This window comes from Natrix helvetica (assembly GCF_964273705.1).
Source record: "Natrix helvetica genome assembly, chromosome: 1".
Classification (NCBI taxonomy): domain Eukaryota; kingdom Metazoa; phylum Chordata; class Lepidosauria; order Squamata; family Natricidae; genus Natrix; species Natrix helvetica.
The window spans coordinates 151,529,333-151,547,500 of NC_138548.1; the positions used below are offsets into that span (position 1 = coordinate 151,529,333).

General features: G+C 38.6%; 1 protein-coding gene across 3 annotated transcripts in view; it reads left to right on the forward strand.

Moving 5' to 3' along the window:
* The window catches only part of RIF1 (replication timing regulatory factor 1), a 37,797-nt gene that overhangs the window by 14,843 nt on the left and 4,786 nt on the right, over positions 1–18,168 (forward strand). Inside the window, exons 15-32 of one of the 3 annotated variants that reach the window (XM_081936209.1) lie at positions 279–365; positions 1,111–1,184; positions 1,294–1,474; positions 3,332–3,439; positions 3,711–3,860; positions 3,950–4,049; positions 4,577–4,841; positions 6,401–6,458; positions 7,638–7,840; positions 9,448–9,547; positions 9,699–9,830; positions 10,111–10,256; positions 10,705–10,791; positions 10,870–10,936; positions 11,825–14,441; positions 14,496–15,121; positions 16,992–17,141; positions 18,012–18,089. In XM_081936209.1, coding sequence (XP_081792335.1) covers positions 279–365; positions 1,111–1,184; positions 1,294–1,474; positions 3,332–3,439; positions 3,711–3,860; positions 3,950–4,049; positions 4,577–4,841; positions 6,401–6,458; positions 7,638–7,840; positions 9,448–9,547; positions 9,699–9,830; positions 10,111–10,256; positions 10,705–10,791; positions 10,870–10,936; positions 11,825–14,441; positions 14,496–15,121; positions 16,992–17,141; positions 18,012–18,089 — 5,229 coding nt within the window. Of the gene's footprint in view, positions 1–278; positions 366–1,110; positions 1,185–1,293; positions 1,475–3,331; positions 3,440–3,710; positions 3,861–3,949; positions 4,050–4,576; positions 4,842–6,400; positions 6,459–7,637; positions 7,841–9,447; positions 9,548–9,698; positions 9,831–10,110; positions 10,257–10,704; positions 10,792–10,869; positions 10,937–11,824; positions 15,122–16,991; positions 17,142–18,011; positions 18,090–18,168 lie in introns of all 3 variants that reach the window. The other 2 variants (XM_081936208.1, XM_081936210.1) reach the window with 2 other exon arrangements.

The window sequence follows — 18,168 nt, forward strand, 5'->3', positions numbered from 1 at the left end:
GGTTTATATTCTTATAAAAGTGATTTCAGCAATTTTGTCATTTATTAGAGCTTAAGGGCAAATTTTGCTATTATGTGTACACATATACAGCATAATACTTTAGATAAGTCATATTTGTATGATAAGATATATGCTATAAATAGTGCTTATTTCCTTTGCACAGAGTGCTATTTTGAATAATCTTGATATTTTTTGAATTTTTTAAATCATAATATAGATACCAATTAATAATTTTACCTTGTTAACTGTTAAATGAAATATTTTGCTTCCTGTTTTAGCCCTTGTTAGAAGTGGCTATTAAAGAATTGCCTCCAAAAGTATTGGGATCACCAGCCTATCAGATTGCTGACATGGATCTTTTGAATGTAAGTACAATACATATGATGTGTGATACTGCTCAGATTGGTTAAACAAAGCATGGTGTGCCACATGCTTTGTTTCCTATAAGAGATACAACTGGTAGGATACCAGTCACAGATATTTATAAGTGGTTCTCTTAATCCTACTAGACCCTAAATTCCTAAATTATTACAAGAATGGAATTTCTACAGGTTGGTTAAGGTGACCCTCTCCTAAAGCAGAAATCAAAAGCTAATGAGTCAGAATGTCACGTCCATCTGCCTAAGTCTTAAGACATTGAGTGGAAACTGAGACATTCCCAAGTTAGATAAAGATTAACACATCAGTGTGACAGCAAGCCAGTTTAGTTTTCATACTGTTCAAAAACCAGGAACAGTTTTTCATTATTTTTTCCTGTATAGAAATGCACTTGTCATTTAGATTCAACAAATAATCCATGTAAACGAAAATGTCTTCAATTTTGTATCCATAAGGAAAGGAGTATCTAATTCCAACACTTGACCCCGTCCTTCTATATACTATAACAGTTCATAATTCAAAGGAAGTAATTATATTCTCTTACATATTTCATATTGGATTACTTACAAAACAGGCACCACACTTAGTTGTTATTTTGTCTCTTAGATTCTCCTTAAATATCAATAGGATCCATGAAGCTCAAATAGCATTCAGTGGAGAGTATGTACAAACTTTCATAAATCATGAAAGAAGGTGAATATTTTTTAAACTTAGGTTTTCTTTTCTTGACAGGGAACCCCAGCACTGTTCCTGGTTCAGCTTTTATTCTGTGAAGATCTTCTTAAATTTGGAGTTGAAAATAAAAGGTAGGTACCCCTGAACATTTTTTTAAAATATGTCCAACTGGATATCTAGTTGCTAAAATATATCTCTTTAATTTAGATTCTAATTACTTTTTTTCTTTTTGTTAACTAGATTCTTTTTAAGCTACGAAACTCTAGTGGAATGTACTTTGTCTGGCCCTACGTCTCCTCTGGCTTTTACTCAGTCTGTACTCACAATTGTGAGTCAAAGTGCTCTGCACTTGGAAAATAAGGAATATTTGTGGCGAATGTGGAGTATTATAGTTAACCCATTAATTGAATGCATTAAACAGGTATAGTGAACTAGTTTGTCTAGTTAAGTATCAATTATATAGAGACGCAAAAATATTACTACAGAAATAAAAAAAACTTTCCAGAATTAGATTTAAAAAATAAACAAGAATATTAAGGTTTCAGTGTGTCTTAAATATATAAATAGTTCATGTGTCAACCTAGATCAGTGCTTCTCAATTATTTTCTGTCATGCCCCCCCCTAGGAAGAAGAAAACATTTCGCGCCCCCCCCCCCGCGCGACTGTAAATAGTATAATTTGTCTATAAAATTGTTATAAGTACACCTCTGCATAACATAGCACACCGGTCTTTCCTCGTCTCCCACCGTAGTCACATGCTTTCTTTCCTCTTTCCCTCTTACTTGTCTATCCTTCCTTCCACCCTCCCTTCCTCCTTCCCTTCCTTCCTGCCTCCCTTCCAGTTCCCTCCTTCCTCTTTCCCCCTGCCTGCCTGCCTTCTTTCCTCTTTCCCTATCCTCCTATCCTTCCTTTCTCCCTCCCTCCTTCCCTGCCTCCCTTCCAGTTCCATTCTTCCCTCCTTCCTTCTGCCTCCTTCCTGCCTGCTTGCCTTCTTTCCTCTTTCCCTCTTGCTTGTCTATCCTTCCTTCCTTCCACCCTCCCTTCCTCCTTCCCTTCCTTCCTGCCTCCCTTCCAGTTCCCTCCTGCCTCTTTCCCCCTGCCTGCCTGCCTTCTTTCCTCTTTCCCTATCCTCCTATCCTTCCTTTCTCCCTCCCTCCTTCCCTGCCTCCCTTCCAGTTCCATTCTTCCCTCCTTCCTTCTGCCTCCTTCCTGCCTGCTTGCCTTCTTTCCTCTTTCCCTCTTGCTTGTCTATCCTTACTCCCTCCTCCCTTTCTTCCCTCCCTCCCTGCCAGCAGCTCCTCCAGCATCCCAGCTGGAAGCAGCAGCACACCAGGGGCGAAGGGGTGGCGGTGGCAAGATCGGGTGACCGCCGCCCCTTTGTCCCTTCCCCAACAGCGGCTGTTGCGCTTCTGCTTCCAGACGGAATCCTGGCGGTGGAGCTGCTGGCGGGGAGGCGAGCTACCTGCATAAAGACGCCGCCGAGGGCATGGCAGAATATATCCCGGCTTGAAGTGGCAGCGCTGGGGACTGCTCAGAGACTCATCAGAGCCGCGGGCTGGAGCTGTGCAAAAAGTCTGCTTGGGCTGGGGGGGGGGGAGGGAGGGAAGCCTGGGACAGCCATGCTTCCCTCCCTCCCACCCCCGCCCGAGCAGGCTTCTTGCACAGCTCCAGCCTGCGGCTCCAATGAAAATCCACAGTCCGAAGTGCTGCCACTTCCAGGCGGGATATATTATGCCTCGCCCACGCCGCCGCCGTTGCACCCAGATGGAAAGGGAGCCTTCGCGCCCCCCTTTACGGAGCCTCGCGCCCCCCCAGGGGGGCGCGCCCCACTATTTGAGAACCGCTGACCTAGATACAGGTAGTCCTTGACTTACGCCCAGAATTGAGCCCAGAATTGATGTTGCTAAGTGAGAAATTTGTTAAGTGACTTTTGCCACATTTATTAAGTGAATCACTGCAATTTCCAAATTAGCAATGCAGTTGTTCAGTGAATCTGGCTTCCCTGTAGACTTTGCTTGTCTAGGTGACAAAAGAAGATCATGTGACCCCAGGGCACTGCCAGTGTCATAAAAATGAACCAGTTGGCAAGAATCCGAATGTAAATCATGTGACCATGGAGATGCTGCAATGGTCATAAGTGTGAAAAATGTTCATAAGCCACTTTGAATGTCATTAAATGAACTGTTGTAAGTACAGGAGTACTTGTACAGTGTTTTAAATGCTTTGGATATTAAAAATTTAGAGGATTTTTCAATTTGGGCTACTTTTTTTTCCTTAGACGAATGAAGTAAATCAAGGGGATGCTTTGGAGCACAATTTCAATGCAATTTACTGTGCACTGTTGCTACCAGTAAACTGTATATTTTCATCTTCTGAATTTCCAGAGGTAGGAAACTTTGAATATCTATAGAGAGTGGTGAGTTAGGGTTAACCCCAGTGGTGGGTTACGTCGCACAGGGGCCGTACACTCAGTGCGCATGTGCAAATTGCCTGGTTGGGTCAAATACAGGAAAGAAGGGCGGGTGGGCCCCCCGGAGCACCATACCGGAATGGTACCTGGTGCTCCCAGCAGGCATGCCTGTAACCCACCACTGATCTATAGTAGTACTTGTCGTTTAGATTCTAAGGTTGTTAAAATGTAATTTGCTTTACTACAGTTTACCATGAAAAAACTACTGCGTTCTTGGTCAGAACTATATAAAGCATTTGCCCGCTGTGCATTACTAGTACCAACAGCAGACGATAACGTATGCTGTGAGGAACTCTGTGCCAAAATAATATCTGGATTAAAAGATGAAGAACATCTAGTAAGTGGAGGTTCCCTTATCCTAGTACACATATATTTCTTTGTTCCTTTCTGTGCTGTCTTGACAAGTCTGTTTTATTTCTATTTCAGAATCATTCCATGTTGGATGGGCTCTCTCATATTACAGTAGTCGTGGTTGAATGCGTCAATTTTGCACCTTATGATATAAAATGTCCATCAGCACATAAACGTAAGATTTGCTAGTATGAAATGTTGCATTATTGAATGGCCTAGCTCTATTTTTCTTCCTTTTATATTTTTTCACCTCCCCTAATACACATAGTCTTCAACGATCTTTTAACCACATTTGCAGTCAAAACATCTGTCACTAAGCAATGCAGTTATTGATTCATCACATGGCTATGTACCAATTTTGTGTCCTTTTTGCCAAAATCCAAATTCTCCGATTGACTTTGCTTGTCGGAAACTGGCTGGAAAGGTCACAAATGGCAATCCCGTGACCCCAGGATGCTGCAGCTGTCATAAATACAGTACCTTTTGTTCTATTCCCACTGCCCCATTGCTCATCATCTTCTGTCCCACTGCTTTTAATAATAACAAGCTAGGCTTTAGAACACGGTTACAGAGAAACATGACCTTTTGCCTTCTGCAAGTCATATTGCGGATGAAGGATGGTTGAATCTAAATCACTTTTCACTTTAAAATGCTATTAAGTTTTTATGTTTCAAGCAAAATTAATATTAAATTGTTTTTCAGCTCCACAGAATCTAGTGGACTGGGCCAAAAGGCAGAAGAATCCCCTTGGCAAGCTGTCTTCTTTAATTAAACTTCTGATAATACTGATGAACTCTCTTCAGATGCTTGTATCCAAGGAATCTGACTTTGAACAATTAGCTCCTCTTGGTTTTATGATTGTTGGTATTCTTCACAATGTCATTGGCCGTGTCTCTTTGCCGTCTATGCTCAGATCGCTCTTGGGATTTATTGCAAAACCTTTTGCAGCATTATATGAAAAAATACAGTAAGTATATGTACATTAATAGAGTTGGGTTTCACTGATGTAGCAGTTGCACACTGATATTATTCTGATGAAATTCTCTCTCACAAGTAATTTGAAGTAATTATGGAAGGTTATTGCATGTGACTGCAAATTAAAAGAGAACGAAAGCAAATTAGAGATGGGGGGACAGGGGGGACAAGGTACAGGGGTGATAGATGCACCTTTGGAAGACCTGAAGGACCACGTTAGTGAAAGATCATTCCAAAGAACATGCATCTCTGTGGTTCTTAACAGGTGACATTGATTTATGGGCATTCCTATAATCCTAACCATGGAAGACCTTTTGCTTCAGCTCTTGACTTTCTAGATATATTTTATTGGTGGCATCCTAATTTAAAGTTCTGTAATTACATCATCACATTTTAAACCAGGTTTTAATATCAGTTTTTAAATTACTTGAACCAAGTAGCTTTATAATCAAACATTTATTACAACTGCATATGCAAGTTTCACTAAGGAAAAAATTGCTCATTTTTCTACTAGGAAAGAGAAGGTGATTATCACATAAAAGCTTCATCTTAAAACAGATTTGTGGGTTTTGATTGCAGACATTTTTTGACCCATATGCTCATTAACCGATCTATTTAAAAACTTACAAGATTATGCAGCTAAAATTTTCTGAGTTGAGCAACAGCCTGGAAGTATGTACAATATTATCAATTAATGTTAATCCTTTTCTGAAAATTCAGTTTAATTGGATTGCAGAGCATTGGACCATTCCTTAATATGTGTTAATATGGGCATAATTATATTTACCGTAGCTACATCTCATTTGAAAGTGCTGGGCTGCCTTTAAAAATTGTTCAGAAGGCTCAGCCAATTGAAAACGTGAGTCCAGGTTCTTGACTGAGAAGTTCAGAGAACTTTTAACTTTCTTAACAAAGATATAAACTGTCTTAATATGTTTTTTGTGGGACTGTCAAAGCACTCTGGGATTTTACATACAAACCTTGATTATTAGCATCTTCAGGTGAGTCCCCACTCCCGGTCTCTTTGCTGTCAGAAACATATTTGGTAGAAATGCAGGAAGGCATTCTCAGTGAGCATTCCCTCACTGCCAGATGGGTTTATCCCTGTTATCTTCTGGTAGCAAGCAAAGAATTTTCTTTTGCTTTTTTAAAAAATGGAAAAACATTTCGTGCATTCATTCATTAAGATATGCTTTACTTTCCTGGGATGCAGTTTGCTGGGGGGAGGGAGGTGCTAATTTACTTGAGTTGCTTAGTGTTGTAATTCTGTTTTTATCTTCATTTTTGGTGATATCTTGAACAACATTTGGGATGAAAAGGCAGAATATAAAATATATCTCATAGTTGAATAGGTCCTCAGCACTTGGATAATTTCTTAATGTATTCAGTGTACTCTTTCCTTAATATATGTAGTGTATCCTATTGGCTAAACCAGTATTTACTGAATATCTTACCTATTAGTTGTATTCCACCTTAAGATTATAGTCAAACTGCAGTTTTTATACTTTATAGATGAATAATACTTACATGCAAATTATTCTTTTCTACAAGGTCTGCTAATCCACCTACAAAGTCTGTTAATCCATTGAGTCCTGGACTCAATAACAAGGTACTTCATATATGGAAAAAAAAATTTTTTTCTGAATCTTAATTGGTAACAATGTTCAATATGTTGCTGTTCTGGAGATAATTTTAAAAGAAATATAGCTTACAATTTTTGTTTTTTGTGTTGTGCTTGACTTTGTACATCATCTAAAGCTCCTGAAGTTGAGTCAGTTTATAAATCTTAGTAATAAATAAATGATGCTCACTTATTCATTTGTGAGAAGTATTCCCAATTCAGATTTACTTTGCCATAGAAATACAGATTTGGCTGGGAGAGTATTGCAGATTGAAGTGGCACTTCTAGCTAGCATGCACTTGGAGACCTATTCTGACAGCAGTATCGGATTGTCATCCTTTTAGCTTGATTAATCTATATCGTGGTTGGGTTTTGTCAAAATAAGAGTTATTGCCACTTAAAATGGCCTTCAGAAGTTGCAGTTGGTTCAGAATGCAGCAGAAAATGTTTAGGTAGATGTTTACAGGTAGGATCATTACTAGTCCTTCAAGGGCTGGATTGGTTACAAGTGGGTTTCTATATCAATTCCAAATATGGGTAATAAGACCAGATCAGGGACTGCATCTCTTATACCAGCTCTTCAAATCTAGAGGAGATATTCTGTATACGTAGGTAGGGATCAGCAAAACATCGTTCTTGATGCTTGGCAAAGCTCTGTTTTGGGAGGTTCCATTGCTGCTATCTCTGGTTATTTCCCTGCTAATAGAGTAAGACTGAGAACTCAAGAAAACATCCCAGAGTTTTATGCAGTGACAAACTATCTCGGTATTTTTATGAAGGCATCAGAGTAGGATGGGGAAGAGCCGAACATTGGGAAACCACTATAGTGGCATGGTGGGAAATAGGCTGCTTCATGTATGGGCAATGTGTTTTTATTGTTATTTTTACTGGTGGTGCAATGAACCACCTAGGCTTATTGCATATATAGTTTGAAAATAAATAATACTGCACAGGGTTGTCCATCAAGCCATCAGAGTTCAAGCAAGTTCCCAATTGCCAAATTGCCTTTAGTAGATAACTTGTTTTTGATTTTAATTGTTATAAATTTAATCTGGACGTTATCAATTAGAAAGGGCAAGGTGCTTGCTATGTAAATACAAATGAGATTAATGCATCAAATATTTTTTAAAAAATTAATGATGTTTCTTACACCATTTTTGCTTTTAGTGTGAAAAGTTACTGGCAGACAGCCTTACTTGTTTTCAGTCACACTATACTGGATCCTTTGACGATGATGTCTTGGAAGATATTTTTCCGTTATTGAGCATAATGTTTTCAAATAAGAATAGATTGGTATGCAGCCATGCTGTTTCGTTTTGGAATGCAACATTTGGAAAAGCGGTAACACTGGAATACCCTGAAGAATTAAAGTAAGACATCTTTTGTTTTTGTGCTATTGTAACATTTTGTAGCTTGGAAACAGACATATCATCACGTAACATAACATCATTTGGATCTAGACATTCCTTCTATTTATGACACATCCTTCTATAGTCACGCGCAAAGAGGCAGTACAAGAACAAAGGAATTCATTATTATTTCTACCAGTTGCTTCATTCAGTTGAGCATCCCAGAACCAAAACTGACAGGAAGCATGGTTGACATCTTGGTTTCATTAATACATTTTTTTTAAATTAAAGTTTAAAAATACAAAAATTAAAAAGTAATACAAATCAAGAAAAATATAAAGTGAAAAAAATGTTCAGAGAAATGGGAGAAAGGAGAGGGGGGGGGAGAAACAAATAAGTAGGAAAAGACAAGTACAAACAATTTCAATAACTTTTTCTAATATTTCAACCAAAGATTAATTCAGTGACCATGTAAAGTTACAATAGTGCTGAACAGTTGGTGCTCACAATAGTCCTTTAAGTTCTGGCTATATCTCAGGATCCCCACAGTTATGTGATCATTTGGCAACCAACTTGGATTTACAACAGTTACTGCATCCCACCATCACATGATGGCTATTTTCAGTCTTCCTTGCCAGTTTCTTAGCAAAGTCAGCAGCAAGGGTCACAAGTTGCTCTTGTCAGTCACTCCTGCTCCCTGTATTTATTATCCTGGGGAGTCCTGCTATGTAGTGTGGATGTTGTACTCCATTGTGTACATGTCTACAGCCAATCCCCGAATTGAACAGCCTGATCACATGAACACCAGGCTGCAGCAGCCACCTGGCCATAGTCTTACCACAGCAACCATCTGCATGCCTTATATGGCATGCATTCCTGGCCATATATGTGCCATGCCACAGCAGCCACCCATGCACCTCCCCTTCACCACAAGCTTTTTCAGCAGCCATCCCTTTACCTAGGCAGACTCCACAGCCCTCATCTGCTGGCTGGCTCGCTCGGAAGCTGCCCAGGACCTGTGACTTCCTGGTGGCTTATATGTTGACTGTTTTTTTGGAAGTCAGCAGGAACTCACAAGCTGTAGTTACATAAGCCCTTCACTTACAACCTGCAATCCTCGCTTAATGATGGCAACAAAGCCGGCTGGGATTGCCATTGTTAAACAATGCAGTATTATGTCGTTATACTTTATGAGAGTTGTTTTTAGCTGTGAATTAATGTTTCGGTGTTTTTTTCTTGCTTAAGAACTAGAATCAAGCCTTTGGACAGTTGGTAATTTGAAAAAAGATCTGGAGCTCAGTTCATTCTGTCCTGGAAGTCTTGTGTTCCGAGCTTCATGTAACCATACACTTGACAATGGAATTCTGCATGAAAATACAATGATAAATGCTTTTCTCTTCAATTTATTTAATTAAGAGGTAGCAATTATTTGGGGAAAGCCTATGTGAAAATAAGATTCTGTTTGGATTCTAAGCATTTTTAATTGGAATATCCTCATGCTTGGAATTACTAAAGAAAAAGTATAGTTCTGCTTTTTAAAGTTCAGCCATAAGCATTTTGTCAGAAATACATTTTGAAATATTACCACAATTTTTAATTTTTCACTGCTATTTTATGCTTTCTTGCAGACCTATTTTAAATAAAACAAGACAAAAATTCATACTCTTACTGCCTACTTTTGAAAGCTGTGAGATAATGGAGGGATCTAGTACTACATATTCTGATTATGTAAGTTCTGATTTTTTTTCAATTCCATTGTGGAATTTTGTTAGCAGTTCTCTTTGATCTGAATAAACACAAGCTTATATAGCTTTAGTTCAGCCACATTATTGATATTTTAATTTACTTTAATAAATTACTCTTAAATATGTTAAAACAGACAGAGAATTCCCAGTGGGGTGCAAACATCAGTGGGATAAAAGTAAATCCTAATGGAAAAAGGGACTCATTCCTGGCCCTAACCGGTGAGCCAGAGGAAAGAAATATTAATTTTCACATTACACCTAAAAAGGTAAGACATAGAAGTTTACTAATCAAATTATAGTTTGGGTAGTTGTATCTCAGGAAGTATCAATGAGACATATCATGGTAGTCTAGATAGGGGGCCCTTCATTTAAAATTGTGGTTAAATTTACAATTTACAAACTTGATCTCCTTCCCAGACATGAGCAAGTCTCTTACTCATCTGTAGACTGGGTGGGCATCATTTCTTTTTTGTGTTATGCCTGATTTACAGATTCCATGTTATTTATGAGCTATTTTTCTCTTTTAATGCTTTTTCCTTATACAAGATGAAACTAGAATTCTCAGGGACAAAATCAAATATAAAAAACATTCCTTTAGAAGAAGAAAATACTTTGGACTTTGTGTACATCCCTGTAGAAACAAAAAAGCGAGTCTTGACAGAACACCAAAAAGAAGTTCTAAGAACTAAAAGGTTTGTAACATTATATTCATCACATTAACTTAGTTTTTGCCTGCATCTTCCCTGTGTTTTGAAGCTTAGGAGTCCAAGAACACCCATTCTATATTGCCAGCCAGCTTTTGACTTTAAAGTTTACTCCTTTTGTGGCCAGGAAATGCTAGAAGGAGGTTTTGAAATGAACAGGCTTTCGTGGTCTCGAAGGAACGAAGAATATAGTTTCCCATACTTTTCTCTGCATATCCACTCCATAACTAGCAAGGAGCTTACTAAACCAAGCTTGTGTGTTAGAGAAGAGTTCACATGGTGTTCTCTAGATATTTTGAATCTAGATATTTTCTAGAATTTTCAGTTAGAATTGTTTTGAAAATGATGGTCTAAAGAAAGAGTTCAATTTCCTTGAACATCCTCTGCAGAAATAAAAGTTTGGCTTATGTTATGGTCTTTCTGTACAATTTTTCAGGGATGATATTCCTGTCATGTATAATAATCTGGATGCGTCTCAAGATGTTCTGTTTTCCCAGGACACTCAGAACCAGGAGGATTCTTTGTAAGTAAGAAGCACCAGAAGAACATTTTAAATGCGTTTGTCTTTTCAGTGCATCTTAACTAATGATCTTTGTTGTAGGGAGATACCAATCATAGTTGACGTAAAGCAAGAACATGAGAAGAAAGAGGACAAATTAACACCCCAGGTATATTTCTACTTTGAATGATATTTGTGTTTGGGGTAACACAAAGCATTTTTAGAGTTTTCTTGATAAAGGATTTATATGAAAGGATTTTATCTGAAATAAATCAGGTTGGTTTTTTTTGCAAAACTTTTGCAGTAATGCAAGGTTTCTAAAATACTGTTGAAGAAACTCCATACCATTATATTTGAGTGACATTATAACAGTAAAACAGGGGTATCAAACTGGATTTCTTCAAGCGCCGGATCAGCATTGTAGTTCTCCGTGGGCCTGCCGGGGTGGGGGGAAATGGGACGGACACCACCTCTAGCACCTTGCTGGCCAAAATGGGGCATGGCGCATGGGAGGCTATGTGTGGCGCCCCCGCTCCCTGTTTTCGGCCTGCCTCCTGCAGCACTGTGTCATGCCCCGTTTTGGCTGCCAGAGACACATTGCACCAGTCTTTTGCTATTTTCAGGCTGGCCCTGTGGGCCAGATTTAAGCACCCCGCAGCTTTGGCCTGCAGTAAGATATATATCAAATTATCTAGGCCTGCTTATATTTTTGGTAATCCTGTGGTTTTGGGTGTTCAATTGGAGAAAAAATTATTTCATTCTTGATAGAGCTGTTTATCTTTAAATGAAACAAGCCACTACTTTTAATACCATTGTGTTCTGATCATTTTATTAAAGTAATACCAAACACTTTTAGAGGCAGAATAGAAAAAGAATTACTAAGACAAATGTCTTCTCAAGTAGTTACAGTGTTATAATCTTATTAAGTCGATACAGGGTTTGGGAAACTAGAAATCCCACAGAAGGCTTAATGCAATCATTTTATAAGGAGGGTGGTATATTAACGATGCAAGCAGTAAACTCATAATATTTAATGTTGCAAATTGTTTAATTGCAGAAAAAAGAGGCAGCAAGTCTTGTCATTCCACATGGAGTAACTGGAAATTACAAATCAAATATATCTCTGGAGAACATTACTTCTACTGTTAGTGAGCAACCTAATAGCTTTCAGAAAGAGAATTTGGATCTGAAAAACGAGGAGTTGAATGTCTGTGTTCCAATACAATCTCCAATATTAGATTCCACTTTGAATCCCCCTACTAGCAGCAGCAACTCCTCAGCTTCTAGTGATATAATTTCAGCAACACCACAGGTAGTGGTGAACAGAAGGCAGGCATTTGTAACTTTGGAAAAATTTGATGACGCAGAGAACAGACCTTTTAGTCCTTCAGTTTTCAGTAATATCACTGTAACATTAACAAATCCGTTTATCCAGAACGAAAGCCCAGTTGTTTCAGATGTCTCTTCAAAAGACAAGCCAAACCTTGAGAATAAAGGTCGTGTAAAACTCACAGCAAGAAAAACTATCACTGGCACAAGGAGGACACGCTCAGAATTCTTAAATGCTCTAGAGATGTGTGTCAAAGCAAAAAGAATTAAAGAAGAAAATTCTCCTGATCCAAAATTGCAGCCTAACAACACGGATGAGATGAAGAATTCAAGTCTTAGACAAAATAAAACTTTGGACGACAAAGCCTCAGAACAAATACAATCGGATCAAGAGGAAAAAAATCAGGTTTCTGATACGCCTTGCGAGGATAAGCATGAAATATCAGTGGACACACAAGTAGCAGAACATTTGCTAGATAATCAGTCTCAGATCCCCGGTGTTGGTGTGGCTGACAGCACAACAATGGAGAGTAAAGTCCTGGACATAGTTAAAAATGAAAATGTGGTGCCAAATTTAGAGCACAAAGAGAATACAGCTCCAGAGGTAGATGTTCGTGAAGAAGTAGTGTCCGATGTTAACCAAAGTCCTGACATTTCACTTAATCAAAAAACATTAAGACGTTCTTTAAGACGAAAAGCAGAAACTGATGGAGCTGTAGATAGCCAAGATAACGAGAACAATCAACAAAAGAAGGACATGCAAAAAGATGATGAAAAGATTCTGCCAAAGAAGATGGCACAAAATAAGGAGACCTCTGGGCAAAAGGAAAAGGCTGAAAAACTTGAAAAAGCAGCAGATGCACCAATATGTGTGCCTATAAACAATGCTACAGAAAACATAAACTCTAAAGAGAACAGCCAGGAAGAGTTGGACATGAGTCTTGGGAAATCTGAACGCAGTCTTGCTGCATCTGACCTTGAAGAATCCGGCCCAGATACGTCTGTGGAGAAACTAAAAGTATTTCCACGATATCATACAAGAAGAGCAGCTTCACAAGGATTACTTACCAGTATGGAAAACTCTGAATCTGATATTAGTGAAACAAGAGAGGAAGGAGCAAAGAGGAAAAGGTCTGGGAAATTGAAAAAAAATGATTCCCCTGGGAACCAAGCAAAGCCAGACAGCCAAGAGCTTTCTTCACAAGCTGCAGTAGAAATCCAAACTAGGTCAGTAGGAAAACAGAAAATACCTTCTGGCGGAGAGACAGAAGTGCCTTCGATGTCTAATAATACAAAGGAAGACAAAAGTACTCCCCCATTAAGTCCCTGTGTGGATCTTAAAGAAAATGCAGGCCTGACACGTCCTAAAGCCTCTTCAGATACAGGGAGAAAGCCTGCTAACAGGAGGGAATCTACCCCGGAGCCTGCTTCAGAAAACAGGCAGGAAACTAGTACTCTTGACACAGGTTCTGCGGTACCTATCAATTCAAATGGCGTTTCAGAAGATCATGCTTCTGCTACCTCTGTCAGTGCCTTACCTTCACCCAAGAGATTTCTAGATGTGTCCGAATGCCAGCACAAAAGAAGCAAGCGGGCAAGGAAATCCAGGAGCTGCGAATGCTGTGATGAAAAGCTGTCTCCCCAAGTGGAAAAGTTGTCCTCTGAACCGAAAAAGGCAAGCACTCCGGAACCAAAGTTAAAAGAACCAAGGAAGAACCTTAGTAAAGTAACCGTGGCCCTAACCCTGATTCCTGTTGCTGAAGAGATTCATTTTGCACAGAGGCTGAACGTAGAACCTTGTGCAACAAGCACCCCGCTGCCTTTCATTAAGGACGCCGCTGATCGGAAAGAGGCCAGCAATGTTGCTAAATCTGTCAGTGGCGTCCCAAGAAACAAGGCACCAAACGTTGAACCAGAGAAATTAGCATGTGTCCAAAATGAAAATGACAAGCCAGTTGCAGGAATTCTGGATGTTCCTTTCTCTGAAACAATTTCAGAATCCAGATCAATGGATTCTCATTCAGAAATGCTCAGTGCTCAGGGTCAGTCTTTAGAACCAGGTTCAGTGGATTCACATTCAGAAGAGGTCAGTGCTAAGGATCAGGGTTTAGAACCAGGTTCAATGGATTCGCATTCAGAAGAGGTCAGTGCTAAGGATCAGGGTTTAGAACCAGGTTCAGTGGATTCTCATTCAGAAGAGGTCAGTGCTAAGGACCAGCCTTTAGAACCAGGTTCAGTGGATGCTCATTCAGAAGAGGTCAGTGCTAAGGATCAGGGTTTAGAACCAGGTTCAGTGGATTCTCATTCAGAAGAGGTCAGTGCTAAGGACCAGCCTTTAGAACCAGGTTCAGTGGATTCTCATTCAGAAGAAAGTGTTAAAGATCAGGGTTTAGAACCAGGTTCAATGGATGCTCATTCAGAAGAGGTCAGTGCTAAGGACCAGCCTTTAGAACCAGGTTCAATGGATGCTCATTCAGAAGAAAGTGTTAAAGATCAGGGTTTAGAACCAGGTTCAATGGATTCCCATTCAGAAGAAGTCAGTGCTGAGGATCGGGGTTTAGAACCAGATGCAGAAGCAGAGACTGGAATGGAAGTCTGTAGTAACCAAAATGGTCATTTGGAAAGTGAAACAGATACGGAGATCAAAATTATCCAAGTTGTGGGAGCACAGCCTGAGGAAAGTGTCTTTCAGAATACTGTAGAAGAGACTGCGGTAACATCTGCCACACAGGTAGCAGAGCTGCAGGAAAATGAGACGAGTGAGGAAGAAGGAGCAGAAGATAATGCAGCAAATGCACCAAGTCAACCTCCAACCTTAGTCATGTGGCAGGACAAAATTAGTACCTTGGATTCTCCACCAAAATGTAAAGAACTTGATTTTCTTTCTTTAGCCAAGGTCAGTGGAAGTCCCACTGGGACACAGGCTCGCTGTCTATGGTCCCCATCAGCTTCTCCTTCTACAAGTATTTTAAAAAGAGCCATCAAAAGAGAACCAGAGGAAGATTCGTCATCTCCTGCAAACAAGGTATTTTTAAGCAATTTGTGCCACTCTACCTGTGATTATTTGCATATTACACAAGCTCCTTTTGAAACCCTAAGTATATTTTTAGTTTCTTTGCCATACTTGAAATCCATAATTCACCAGCCTCTTAAATTACTAAAGTCTATGTGGCATGCCTGAAGTAATAAAACTTGACCATTGGGTGAAGGGAGATCTTTTGATCAACACTAGAATTTTTTTTTCATATCTTGGTTTGTTTATAGGCTACATTATATTAATGTAATTGTATAGCCACTTGAACACTTATATCCTACTTACACATATTTTATTCAAAAAATCAGTTCTTATGCCTGATGGTTGGGCATTTGAAGTGATTCATACAGACCCTAAATGAGGTATCAATGTCACTTAAATGATAATGTATTGGTCACATCCCCAAATAATTTAGTTTTTTAATGGGTTTGGTAATGTAAAATATGCCTTCAGTTGACCCTGTGGTTAATGAATACTTAAATAGTATTTTTTTTCTTTCTACTGGCATCTGCACTTTGTCAGGACTTTATTTAGAGATTCTAATGGATACAATTAATAATGTAATATTTAAGTTAATTTTTTGAAATTCCAATATCCTTATGTTTGCAAAGATGTGCTGAATTTATAATAGCCTTTGTTTGCCACAGGTAGTCACCACGTAATGACTATTTGGAATTAGCAATGCAGCCGTTAATTGAGACAACATATGTGGTTGACTTCCATAGTTAAACTAATCACCTTTGGTCATAAAGGGAGATGTTACATGACTGCAGCTTACAGTTTTACTGCCAGCTTCTCTATTGACTTTGCTTGTTGGAAGTGTATAAATGATCACAAGATGCTGCAACAGTTTAAAAAAACTCAGGCCTGATTGTAAACTTACTATTTCAGCACCATCATAACTGAATGGCACTAAACAGGACAGTCAAGGACTATCTGTATTTCACTTAGTGAAGCTTAAATACATATGTATTTGTTATGAAGTGAAAGAACCTGGCACTTTCTTAGTTTTACCTCCCAGGGATTTATTTTATTTTAGGGTTTGGGGTTTTAATTGTGATGTTTTTAGGATTAGAATTATTTATTTCTTAGTACAGCCTATCTCCCCTCCAAATGTATCTTAAATGTAGCTTAAATGTATTTAATTTTATGACTGGTTTTATTGTATTGACTGTACACCGCCCCGAGTCCCTTTTTGGGAGAGGGGCGGTCTAAAAATCTAAGAAATAAAAATAAATAAATAAAACCTCAATGAGTTAACAAAACAATAGCATTCAGTATATTTCTGTCCAAAGTATAATGTAAATCCATGGTCTCAAATGTTTAACCTGAATTCCAGTGAAAAGGGAAGAAGTTCATTATTCCTCTCTTATTTATTTGCTTCCTATCACTTAGGTTGCCCAATACCATGGGCAGTACAATTCCCTATTATGTTGCCAATAAGTTTTGCTTCCTCGAGGAAATATGTTTAGTATTGCAGTTTAAAAACATCATCGTAATATTCAGGGTTACATTAATTTATTTGCCTTGGTAGGTTACTTGATTTTGCTGGGAGAGCATGTCCACTTTGTGGGAAGTTAGATAAATTTGCTTTTACCAAAGAGGTACACTAGCACATTTAAAGTTAATGTGATAGATTTCTATGTTTCTTTATAGATTATCCGAATCTAGTTGTTTGTTTTTATGAAAGCATTGATCTATAAACAAAACGTCTTTAGATTTCCTTAGGAGGTTTTGAATCATCTGTATTTTAAGCAACACGTAGGCAATAGGAACTTCCAAGCCATGAAATTGTAGCTTTTGCATTTGTATGATATTTCAAATGTATTTAAATAGTAATTTATCCAATATGTGTGAACAGAACCGAAGAGTCTCCTTTGCCAATCCAATCTACCAAGAAGAATTGGCAGATGACATTGACCGGCGAAGTCCTGTACTTAGAATTCATCCTTGCAATAATGGCTCTCAATCTTCGCGAAGTGCTAAATCTTCATCTAGTCACCAAGCCAAGGTAGTTACCCAGCTTATTCTTAGGGGTTTTTTTTCCTTAGAAAATAACATCAGCAACAAATTAATCTGTAGAAAAGCCATACCTTGGATTTTGAGTATCCTCCGCAGTAGCAAAAATACCACTCCCACCCCCCGCCCTCTACACACCAGGGTTTTTCTACTGCAGATCCAATTTGGCCAGTTACTTTATGCAAGACCTCCAGGACACTGTACAACATAATACAGGAAAATGTGTAGTTGCAAACAAACATACTACCTATGTATATGCAGAAAGGCATTTTTTCATGTAGGTTATGTTGACTCTGAAATTAAATTTTAAGTTACACCTGGTTGGTGTGAAAAGACATAACATGAGTTGATTTTCCTATTGCTATTACATGGATGTCAATTTGAATGAAGGTTCTTTTCTGTTGATGTGACTTAGGCATCCATCCCTTGCTTTTTAAATTAGACATGGTCACTCCGTTATATTGTTATCCTTGACTGATTTTCATGTGCAGCTGCTCTTTCTACAATTTGGTCATGGAAGGAACCCGATGCCTGGTAGGTGAAACCTATACAGCTATAGGAATAAAAGCTTAGTCACATATTCCTTCTCTGTTCCAGTTAATGGAAGAATTAACCTGTTCTGTGGATGCCTAAAGTCATTTCAACAATAAGGAATCTTCATTGTGAGCATTTGTGTGTTTTTTTTCTAGCTGAGCTAGTTTGTTTAAGAAGTATTGACTGCTTCTGGAAGAATGCTCCTGTTGAATTGGCCTTTTCTTAAATAAAGGACCCCATTTTAATTGTTTTGCTTTAAAAATGAATCACAGGATTATAGATGATTCCTATGATCTTGAGCAGCATTTTTTCCTCTTTTCCTATCCAGCTTATAACCACTCCAACTAAAGGATCTCTGTCCCCTGGAACCCGTAGCCATAAATATAAGAGCTCAAAGAAGTGTTTAGTAAGATTTGTATCCCTTTTATGTACCTCATCTCAATTTCTCCCATGCTCAGTTCTTAAACTTATCCAAATTCATGATT